Source organism: Pomacea canaliculata, linkage group LG1, assembly GCF_003073045.1.
Source record: "Pomacea canaliculata isolate SZHN2017 linkage group LG1, ASM307304v1, whole genome shotgun sequence".
Lineage (NCBI taxonomy): Eukaryota > Metazoa > Mollusca > Gastropoda > Architaenioglossa > Ampullariidae > Pomacea > Pomacea canaliculata.
The window spans coordinates 36,729,120-36,740,416 of NC_037590.1; the positions used below are offsets into that span (position 1 = coordinate 36,729,120).

At 42.0% G+C, this 11,297-nt stretch overlaps 1 protein-coding gene and 1 long non-coding RNA gene across 4 annotated transcripts; both read left to right on the forward strand.

The window, feature by feature from the left end:
* The first annotated feature begins 13 nt into the window (after positions 1-13).
* Positions 14-10,731, forward strand: LOC112557865. Of its 2 annotated transcripts, none has more exons than XM_025227952.1 (6): positions 14-1,962; positions 2,590-2,756; positions 3,279-3,417; positions 3,899-4,039; positions 4,321-4,491; positions 8,948-10,731. In XM_025227952.1, the coding sequence occupies exons 1-6, from the start codon at positions 1,762-1,764 to the stop codon at positions 9,449-9,451; spliced, it is 1,323 nt and encodes a 440-aa protein (XP_025083737.1). In that variant the 5' UTR covers positions 14-1,761; the 3' UTR covers positions 9,452-10,731. The 2 variants fall into 2 exon arrangements, with proteins under 2 accessions (XP_025083737.1, XP_025083746.1); XM_025227961.1 differs by having other exon boundaries at positions 14-1,930.
* LOC112558006 lies at positions 5,008-7,488 on the forward strand. Of its 2 annotated transcripts, none has more exons than XR_003098051.1 (4): positions 5,008-5,046; positions 5,263-6,080; positions 6,680-6,777; positions 7,218-7,488. It is a non-coding gene; the product is annotated as an uncharacterized LOC112558006 (long non-coding RNA). The 2 variants fall into 2 exon arrangements; XR_003098052.1 differs by having other exon boundaries at positions 6,683-6,777.
* Positions 10,732-11,297: the final 566 nt, after the last annotated feature.

An 11,297-nucleotide genomic window follows, 5' to 3' on the forward strand; every position in this document is an offset into this window, starting at 1 on the left:
GGGGAAGGTTACAATAGTCTGGCCGTTTAAGAATGTCGAGTTTCTAAAAACCCAAAACTAGCAAGGCCACGCATTTTAAGGTATGCACGATTAACATCTGTAATTCATACCCGTCGATCTTACATCTGTCCAGATGAGTATTAATTCGTCATCAACTGGCAGTTTGTCGTCACCCAGAAATCATCACAATCCCTGACTTCAGTTCAGTTAACTGCAATCCCACCACACTATATCATTGGTTTTTACACTAACACATACCCATTGCGTTAAATGCAGGATAGTAAAAATATAGTATGTTTACTTAAAGTGAAATATCGGATTGCCTTTGCATGATGATAAGTTCCGTGATTTTCTTTGATTGTCCAATATAAATTACAGCTTCACGTAAAAAATGACATTCCATTTGATATTCTCTTACGTGGACATGAGTAGCACATACTCATTAGAAAGTACAGTATCTCGAAAGGGAATATGCAAATGTAAACCCAGAAAACTAAAAGCAGGAATATCCGGTTATGCTTGCAAACAGGTGTAACCAAACTACCTGTTAAAAGTAATTCACTCCTCGAACCCTACAAACATAACTGTTCTCAAAGATCTAGATGTAAAAGTTCATTTTATCAATGTAAACATCCAAAATCTTTCGATCAGATACCATATAAACATTAATAAAATTTTATGGTTCACATATATCAAGAGAATAATTCAAAAAAAAAGTTTTTAAAAATAATCCAAAGAATGCACAAACATATAGTTCATGTATTACCAATTATTACTGTTTGTGTCTTTACGGAAGTGTTACAATTCACAGTCAGCCACGTCATTCACATACACTGACCCCCATTTCCGGTATGCGCACACTAAGAAAGCTGCTTTATACTGACTGTTGCCATCGGGCATCGATGTAAGCCCTACTGACCATTGCAGAGGGTGGAGGGACATTTCAGGACTTTTTATTTCCTGCAAACCCATGTTATAGACAACTTTTAAATCTTTCTATTGCCATTTCTATCATATGTGCATAGACTTGTGATAAAATCTTAGTTTCATGAGGGAAGCTGTGGGCGGCGCGTGTATTGGTGTTGCAGTCACGTTCCGTGGAACACGTTTCTTACGCACGAGACCTGCGTGCGACGGAAGTGGACACTAAGCTGCTGCTCAGGAATGTCATGCCTTCTCCAGCGCGGGTTTAGTTTTTAATTCACGTTTGTGATGACGTGAGTAAGGAAGGGTGAGCTGAGCTGTGTAGTTTGATGTGATGTGACAGGAGACTGATGATGTCTTCCGGTGCTGCCAGTCTTGCCCTTTGTACGACATGCCCCAAGGGGAGAGAAGCCAGCATGAATAGCAAGGATAACTCCTCTTCCCTACACCTCATGTTTACCGGTGGCTTTTCTAGTAGACACCTAAAGCTTTTCGCTTTTCTGCTCTTATCGAGTACTGCTCCTGTGAGAGGCAGTAGATATTTTGTACCAGGCTGTCCTTTTCAAGACGAGCATCTTACGGAATGGACTAAATTTGGGTGCGAATTGGACAAAAGAAGAAGTGGGCGCATTTTGTGTACAGGACTCTTGTCACTAGAGACACTGTTTTGAAATAATGGCAAGAGGTAAACAAAAGATTCGTGTTTCGTTATTGTCAGATTTGTTGAAGCCTTTTTAAAGAACGCCATTTCACTATAGAGGCAAGTACAATTGACATCTGTGTAAACCAGTTACCACAAACAAAGTGTGCTCCCACAGACAAACTCGGGAAGCGTTTATGTACGTGCTTGGAAAGACAAACATGTTGACTGGAAATGAGGCGATGTTCGTCCGTCTTCTCGTGTGGGCGTGTCTGACGGTCAGTTGTGACACTGGGGTGACCTTTCTGCTGGAAGCTGAGCAGTATGTTGTGGACCGCATGGCATACCCCCGCACCACAGCTTCAGGTATATGGGCTGTACATTTCTATCAGAACGAGGTGAGAGAAGCCGAAGGTACGTTAGTAATGCAGTTGTTTTTTGGGATGGGGAAAATAAAACCAAGTATAAATAAATTTAAATAAATGTCGCTATTAAAACGGGCAAATTCAAATATAGACTAGGAAGTCAACACCATCGCCAACCTACCAACCAAAGAAAGAAAACAATCCTATAGCTCCACCTTGACAATGTCAAAGAGGGGAAGACGATGTAAAGAAACTCGCAGTAGACGAAGTGTGTAAAGCAGGAATGATTCAAAGAAAAGCTTATATTAAAAGAACCGTAGTATAGATGATATCACGTTCACGTAGGGTGCACACCTATACATGTATATCCGCTGACAGGGAGAGACAAGTGTATGACAAAGAGGGTAAAAAGTGGGTTAGTTTTTAACAACTGAGACTGCGCAAAAAGCTGTTTAAACAGGTGCAACATCCAGAGAGATTTTCTAAGTCGGAAACAAAGCACGCTCTCCTCAATGTCTTGGTGACAAAAGATTTACTTCTGAGCCTTAGGGTCACCTGAGAAAGATCGAGAGTTTGAGTCTGGAAGGTGGAGGAGATACAAGAAAATGCAGAAGACAGTGGAACAAAGTAAAATTGTTCATTTTGCAATAATGTTGGCAGGTTTTTCCTGTCGAATTTTGCCTGCAGTCCAGCACTGTCATCCAGGTCAGCGGTGTTCGTTACTCCAATGACGGTGAGGCCGATTATGTGGAAGTGAAGTTTGACGATGAGAGGATTGGGACCTTTGAGTCTCACGATATGGCTTCCAGCGGCGACAACTGGAACAGGTGAGGCAAGGCTGGTTGATCGTTGGCACTTGACACCGTGTCAGCATCAGGAACAATATTATGGCAAGAAAGGTAAGGTAAGACATGTCGCATGCCAAATAGTGGCCACAACTGGAAACAGGTGAGACAAAGCTTTTTCAATGAAAACAGCACCCGAAATTCTCCACACTATCGCCCCTCTCCCTCCCTCCGATAGGTGTGCATGCACGCGCGCACTCACATAGCGGGGTGGCGAAAAAAATAAACAAAAACAAGATGCTTTAGCTTATGGCGCATTGTAGTCAAATGATTGTCCTTAGGTACATTTAATTTGAACAGGTGCACGTGGATAAAAATATCCTGTTTTGACAGTAAAACTATTTCTGTGTGTTAGTGTGTGTAAGAGAGAGTGTTTCAGAATTATTTACCAGCCGCAATATGCACATCTTCCTTTTCCATGGCGCTCGCCACAGGCTAACTAGGTTCTTGGCAAATGGTGGTTCGAAATCCTAGAGGCTATCGAAGATTTTTATGATTCCACAGATTTGAGAACTCTGGGCCTATTGGACACCCCATGGAAGTGCTACCCGGTAAACACAGGTTGGAGCTGATATTCGTGTCCACAGACCGCCACGGCATAGAGATCGACTACGTGGCACTAGACGTGGCAGATGAACTTCAAGTGAGTTTTGTTTTGGATTCCGTCTTCTCTGTAGCCTCGTTGCCAAGTTAACTGACCAGAGCAAGTTAGTGTTACAGAACAGGAACTGCGAATGACCGAAGTAACCGAAGGGCTTCGCTGAATGTTTGAACTAACCGTGTTGACGGTCATTTGCAGATGTTTGGTGCCAAGTCTCCATTGTGACAGTTCTGTAGTGGGGAAAATAAAAAAATTGCCCTAAATCATTACTTTATGTACATGCTCATATATGACTATGTATGATATAGTTTTTGACAATACTGCTTATTTTTAAAACCTGTTTCTCCGCTTATGTGGCTTTGAAAACTGGGTTATTATCTCGGTTAATACCTTCAATGTTTTCTTGTTTTTTGTTTGTTTGTTTTCTTTCACTAGTTCGGAATTTTTCTTTACAGTGCATACCGCCATCCGTGCATGCCTTTTGCTGTTTAAAAGAAACACGTTGTCATTGTTGCCTTTATAGGACGAACGGATGCTGCAATGTCGAGCGTACTGCGACAGTTCTATCAATTACAAACCTTCCTTGGTTTTCGACACTCTTCCTTCCGGGTGGCTGGAGCAGCGCAGCAGACACACCGAGTGCGCCGAGGAACTTAATGTCAAGGTTGGTGCGTGAGTGGAACCCCTACCCTCACTCCCACCCCCACTTCTGTTGCTGGAATAGTATTCACTTATGGAAGAAGTCGTAGACAGGCCTATTCTGCTAGAAGAGAATATTGGGAGGAGGCTGGATGTTTTAGCAGATACTGTAAGCAGGTCGAGCAGTCCAAAGTTTTAAAAGCTCAGCAAGTGTCTCAGGACCACGGAGTGAATGTTGCAGGTTGAAATAAGCAAGCTGGTTTGTGGCAGGGTCGTGGGTGCTTAGCTGTCTTGGTTTTTGCCTAGCTGGAGCTTTACCACCCTGCCCTGGCCAGCTACCAAATCACAGCGAGGCCGCCATCATACAGGACACTGCTGAACAACCAGGAGCAGGACTTCCACAACTGCGGCGGCTCCGAGAAGGACGAAGCTGTGTGGTTCTTCAATGACTTCGACGTTCTAACTGCAGGAGACGAGGTTAAACAACTTGTTGAGTAGAAATATGGGATTTACTGGGATAGACTTTGTATGCTTTGGGACACGATCGCTGAATACCCAGCCTGCATAAGCTTTCAGATTTTGAAGGGCCCCGATCGGGGGGACGGGTGAAAGTAAGGGCTACGGGCTATCCCGCTCCTAACTGACGAACGCCCATAGGGCGTAGCCGTTACGCGCTGACAGTGACCCGTATGTCGGACTTTTCACTCCGCCTCTGACTCGCGCCGCATTTGCTGACCGGCTGTCGGACTCCACACTCGCCGCCCGATGGGCTTCTACCTGCAACAACCGCTTTTGGTCATCGCACTCTCGGTGAGTTTGTGAATTAAGTGTAAAGTGTACCCTAAAATTCTGTAAATATTATATACATGAATTATTCATACCAGTTGAAACTGTCTGTACAGTATCAGGATTTCTGGTATTAGTTTAATTTAATTTGTATAGTTCAGCCCGAATCGTCGATTTGTTGCGTGCTACTTCCCGCTTTGTGCCATGTGTGCTCGCTGTAGGAAGATGCCGCATGGCTAACACAAGGTATTTTATGTATAAATTCTCGAAGCAAAATATTAGTGTTTCAAACAATCCTTATAATTAATTGACCCTATAATAGTTCTTAGCAATTTACTTCTATTGAAATTTGAACACTCGATCGTGTATTGAAAGATTATTGTAATCGATTTTTTGTTTGTTTGTTTGTTTGTTTGTTTTTGTTTTTTTTTTAATGCAGACTTTGGTTATTTCACTTTCTAGGAAATGCTGAAGATCGGGGATCGTGCTTAGTCAAAGCATTGTAATAATGCCGACTACAAAACAGTCAACAGATAACTCCACAGCGTGGCTGAATGTATAGTGTGCGTATAAACCGTTCCATGTTGTAAAATAAGACTACACATTTCTTAATCATTGAGAACAGCAAACAGTATTCCTGACAGAGTGAAATACATTAGTGTTTCAGTTTGGTAAAATGTGTTATATATACTTTTTTTCTTTCATATAAAGTAGTCCAGTTTTATAATATTTGCATACTTTTACAATGAATGCTTAAAGTGTGTTCTATTGTGTTTGCATTCTGCAATTATAATATATAAAATAACATTGTTGTAAAGCTGTTGTACATTATTGCAAACATGAAGACTGACCACAGTTACAGTTTAGTTAAACACAATGTAAACACAACCAAACCAATTACCTCATTAGCTTAAAATTTCATCTATTTGAAACTTTAGTGATAACTTCAAGTAATCTTTGGGCAATGTAGGATATATATTAGAAAAAGAGACAACACAGGCTGCAGATTGTTTCTGCATAAATGTGCACACACGTGATAAGATAACAGTAATTAGAGGTTTTTCATGAAGAGTTGTGACAATGCCATAAATTAACATGTTGTGTAGGATGCTTTACTTTATTTGTGTAGGATATTCAAGATCCTGGAAGGGTTGTAAGAAAATCAACTGACATGGTATATGACGAGACTGGTTATTCCCAATCTGGAATGAGTGGAATTATAAAATAAGAACTAAAATATTTCATCACTCTGCATATGAAACAGAATTATTGCTGTACCAGTAAGTGTTTTGAAGTGGCTTCTTAAATTGCTACTTTTTTATTATGTGAGCTTAAGTACTTTATTTTGCAAGGAGAGAGATTCTTGTAGTGAGTCTGACTGGGTTTAGCTATAAGTCAGTCTCACAAGATAAATGCTCCACTTTCATTTAAGTGTCCTGTCACTTGATAGCCTGTCAAAATTTTAATTTTTCCATTTTTAATGTTCCTGTTCAAGTAGATTGAAAACTTTACATATAGATATGTAAGAGAGAGAGATAGCATATCTAACCATACACTGAAAACTACTGACATTTCATCAATACATGAAAGATGTTGCTACTCATAACGAGATAATTGTTACTACAGAGCAGGCTCTTTTAGTCAAAATGCTTCTTTGAAGAAATAGTGGGGCAGGCAGGTAGAAATTGTGGTGCTAGTTATGTAGGGCAAAGGTTGGGATACTGAGAGCATACTTGATTGTTTTGTTTTTGCAAGTCAATATGTTTTCCTGTTTGGGTTGCATATGACCCTGAAGTAGACTGTGGTTTCATGTACAAATGTATTACAATGAAACATTTGTATTTGACTTTTAACCATCACAATTTCCCTTTGTGCACAGCAGCAGCCTGGGGATATTATATCTGCCACTGCTTACAAATAGTTTGGAAGTAACTGGCAAGAATGGAGGAACAAGTCCAAGGACAAAGCCATCTGATGGTCAGTGCAATAGAAAATCAAAGAAAATAACCATGCATGTGTTTAATTTATCAATGTAAGCATGGCTTTATCATTCATGATTTGTTTATGAAGAAAGTTAACCCTGCCTATTACCCTGTTCTGGGTAATCTCTGCATGTTGTACACCTGTTTACAAGTGCAACTGCTTTGATGTGATATGGTTCTAGTGATTCTACCTCTTATTAGTTTTCCTTTCTAATCCACAAATAGTAATCAACACTAGAAGCAAGCCTACATGAATCTATTTACATAAGTGGTGTTGGCCATCAACTTCCTGTTGCCTCCTAGCTGCTTTAAAGCTCATAAATAGTAAGAAACAGAAATACGTTTACTTCAACTGAATGGCACATCGGTAAGAAGTGAATAAATTGAAATGCCGTGTTTTTGCTTATCATTAAAGGACTAATATTTTGATTGCAGATGGGTCATGCTGTTGAGGAGCACAGAGAAATGTTTCGAAGCTTGCTCCACATATGAATCAAGTTACGAAATGTAGGTGAACAAGGAATGACTCCAGCAGCAATCCCATGTTTCAGGTGAGAAATTTGATAGGCTGGAAGAGGAATCTGTGTGTAGAGAATTTAGGGGGGAAAGTGGCTGTTGTGAAATCTAATTAAAGCTTTTTTCGCAACAACTAGCCTGAAGACTTTGAAGACTCAAATTCTTTGTTGTAAATAAATGTTAAAACCATGTTTAGTTTTGGCTTGTATATAATAAATTTCTTTGTATATAATAAATTTCTTCTCTCCTTTTTGTGTTGTATATAGTACATTGTTTTGAAGATTGTAAGGATTTTTGTTTTTTTTGGTCAGGTATTCCCGACAACTAGCCTGAAGACTTTAAAGACTCAAATTCTTTGTTGTAAATAAATGTTAAAACCATGTATATTTTTTGCTTGCTTGTATATGATATGTTTTGAAGATTGTAATGATTTTTTTCTTTTTTTTTCTTTTGGTCAGGTATTCAGGACAACTAGCCTGAAGACTGTAAAGACTCAAATTCTTGGTTGTAAATAATGTTAAAACCATGTATATTTTTTGTTTGTATATGTATATGTATATAATAAGTTGTTTTTGAAGATTGTAATGATTTTTTTCTTTTTTTGGAGGTGGGGGTCAGGCATTTGTGACAAATTCTTTGTTGTAAATAAATATTCAATCCTTGTTTATCTTTTGCTTGTATATGATAAATTGTTTTGAAGATTGTAATGATTTTTTTTAATTCTTTTTTGGGGGGTCAGGTATGCGCAACAATTAGCCTGAAGTTTTTGAAGACTCAAATTCTTTGTTGTAATAAATATTAAAACCCTTTATTTTTTTGCTTGTATATGTATATGATAAATTGCAATGAATATTTTTTGGTCAGGCATTTGTGAAAAATTCTTTGTTGTAAATTAATATGAAAACCTTGTGTATCTGCTTGTATTTAATAAATTGTTGAATCATGTCTATTTTTTGTCTGCTGGTATTTACCAAGTGCTTTGAAGGGCTGAAAGGTGTTTTTTAGGATGGGGCTTTGGAGGGCTGAGAGGGGCTTTGAAGGGCTATGAGGTGTTTTTAGGGTGGGGCTATGGAGGGCTGAGGGACTATGGAAGGGCTGCGAGGTGTTTTTAGGGTGGGGCTATGGAGGGCTGAGGGACTATGGAAGGGCTGCGAGGTGTTTTTAGGTGGGGGCTATGGAGGGCTGAGGGACTATGGAAGGGCTGCGAGGTGTTTTTAGGATGGGGCTTTGGAGGGCTAAGGGACTATGGAAGGGCTGCGAGGTGTTTTTAGGGTGGGGCTTTGAAGGGCTGAGGGAGTTATTTCTCCCAAGCCCGCAAGGGGCCGATGCACTTTAGGCTCCCATAATACGGCGGGCTGGGAGTGTAACTTCCCTTAACGGCCCCATTTCTCAGCCCGAAACGGGCCCGTTCGGGGCCGATGAACTCTTGCAGGCTGGGTAGCTGTCTTCTATTTTTATTGACATGTTTGAAAGTTTTAACGAATCGAGAAGGCGAGAAGTGGCAAATAAACTTAACCGGGGATGATGCTCATTGTTAACTTTTTCCTCCAACAACACATAATACAGTGTCAAAATTTTCCTTTCCTATGAAATTTAACCACGTTGCTCAGTTTTTCATCGATGATGATGATGATGATGATGATGTGCAGCTGCGTGCAGGTTCGGGGGCAACCTTAAACTTCAGCGGTGACGACGCCGCCAGCAACACCAAGCTGTTCGTCACCTTTGACACGTCGAGCGTGTCCGGCCAGGGCCCGGGAGCCGTACTGCGACTCAAGTTCCTGCGTCGTGCGGCGGAGGCGGGGGTGGTGCACGTGCGACTGCAGGCCAACATGACAGGGCGGCTGCTGAGTGAAGACAGGACCGTCAATCCCGCGGATAGCAATCGTGAGGCCCGGTGGACTCTGGAGGCGAGCCTTCTAACTGAGCAGCCGCAGGCGGAGTTGGTCCTGACGCTGGTACACAACCCGTCCTTCCCACTGCGGGCTGACTATCTGCGACTAGTCCTGCAACCTCAGGCCGAAGTGGTGGCCACCGTGTTCAAGGACAGGTCCACCTGGGTGCAGACCGTGGCCAACCCTCGGGTGGCATGCTGGTGCACCGGCCAGACAGCGTGGCCACCTGGCACGACGTGGGAGCAGTGCGAGTGCTGAAGAAGGTAGCCGGGGCCGAAGATTTTGAGGAGGTCTTCCGTCTGAGTGCTGACGGCATGCTGTTGCTGAAACATCGTGCAGCATATGGCTCCGACTCCCCGCCCTTTGGAACCTCGTTCGTCATCGGGCCATCAGACCCACGGGAAGCTTCGGCAGCGGCTCCCGTCACCCGCATCGACGTGGATCCGTGGGCCCTTAAGTTCACCCTATCCTACGCCGACGCCACGTCCGTCAGCGACCTGCTGCTGCGTTTAGGAACTTTTGGCTCGCGGGTCATCGTGTCCTTGCGGCGTCTGGCCCCTGCCGCTCGCCGTCGCCCAGTCGCTGTCGTGACGTCGATGTGGGTAGCTGACGGTAAGGCTGATGTGGATCACATCAGCGCCAACGGCGCAGCGCCGCGAGATGTTCTGGGTGGGTGGGGGCGCCTGTATGGCACCAGCTTTGCCTTTTTCAGGCAGTGCGTGTCGCGCCACAACAGCCAGGCTCCCGACATCGTCCTTGAGTTCCTGGAGGCTGACCATGCCGCCCTTCAACAGGTGGACCTTGCCTCGCCTTCCTGAGCACACCGTGTAAGGGTCAAGTCGTCACAGTTAGCTCACGAACTTGCATTACTGGAATGCTGTTAGACGATTTTATTTCTACTTAAACGAAGCAGGTGTGTACAAAGCTTCCGGTTTAGTCACATTTATTGTTTAGGCTCGCCGAGACTAACAGCGGAGAACTTCGCAAGAGGCTAAGCGTTGGTCTCGGCAGACAGACAGCAATCCACCTATACACGTCCATGATTAGCTCCATTCGAACAAAACGTCCGATGTTCATGAGCAGTGAAAGCCAGGTCTTGTGTGGATGATTCAATGAGCCAATGAACCTCTTTCCTTCTTCGTCTTTATCTCACCAACACACACACACACATAGATTCGCGCATTTCTATGCTTAGAAGTTTTCTAAATTTTTTCACAGTCATAAGACTTTTAATTCATTCGTCTGAGAGACGATGAAAAATAATTCCAGACATGACAGGTTTTTTTTTCTTCTTTAACGCGAAACGTCGGCGATTTTTTTTTCGAAGACGCCAAAGGGAATTTGTGGAAGCATAACTTAACAGCTAACTAATCCTCAAATTTCAACTTTTGAAGTGTTGAACGCCTTGTTTGTGACTTGCTGGATTTTGATTTATATACTTCTCCCAGCTCAACACTAGACATACCGTTCGATGAACATTAAAACCTGTTTATATTATAAATTTGCGACAATAAACTTCGCTATTTAGCGAGACTGCTTCTGTTGCAGTGACATTGTGCAGTTGCTGTTGCTATTCAGAACACTGTCCTGTGACATGTTTTCACTCAACTTTGATTGAAAGACTGCAGATGACAGACTGAACTGTTTTTAGTTAGAATGTAGAGGTTAAAATATACAAAATATTCGAGATGTAAATAGGTATCCACAATGCTAGTTTTGAGTAGCTCTTGGGATTATATAGCTCTTGGCAATTATATCCAACTCGACGGTCAAACAGTCTGTTTAGTATATATACACTTTGAAGTGACTAATAAAATCATCTCAGCATTCACATCATAAAATGAACACCCCCCCCCCCACACACACACTGTCATTTCAGGATCTTCTCTCTCCCTCTCTACACACATACATCTAGTTACATCAGATACATACCCCACATATACAAGAAAAAAATATAGACACAAGCCAGTCAAATCAAACAAAATGTAAGTACTCTGGAACATACACATCATTAAAAAAAATAACACCAAACATGCAGATCACATAATTTATATATCTCTGTCTAGTTTAATTAAACATGGGTATATTACGTGTGTGTGTGTGT

Coding starts and splice junctions, on each gene's coding strand:
- LOC112557865 (XM_025227952.1), top strand. CDS start 1,762: ATGTACGTGCTTGGAAAGACAAACATGTTGACTGGAAATGAGGCGATG. Junction 1,963..2,589: donor TACATTTCTATCAGAACGAG/GTGAGAGAAGCC, acceptor TAATGTTGGCAG/GTTTTTCCTGTCGAATTTTG. Junction 4,040..4,320: donor CCGAGGAACTTAATGTCAAG/GTTGGTGCGTGA, acceptor GTTTTTGCCTAG/CTGGAGCTTTACCACCCTGC.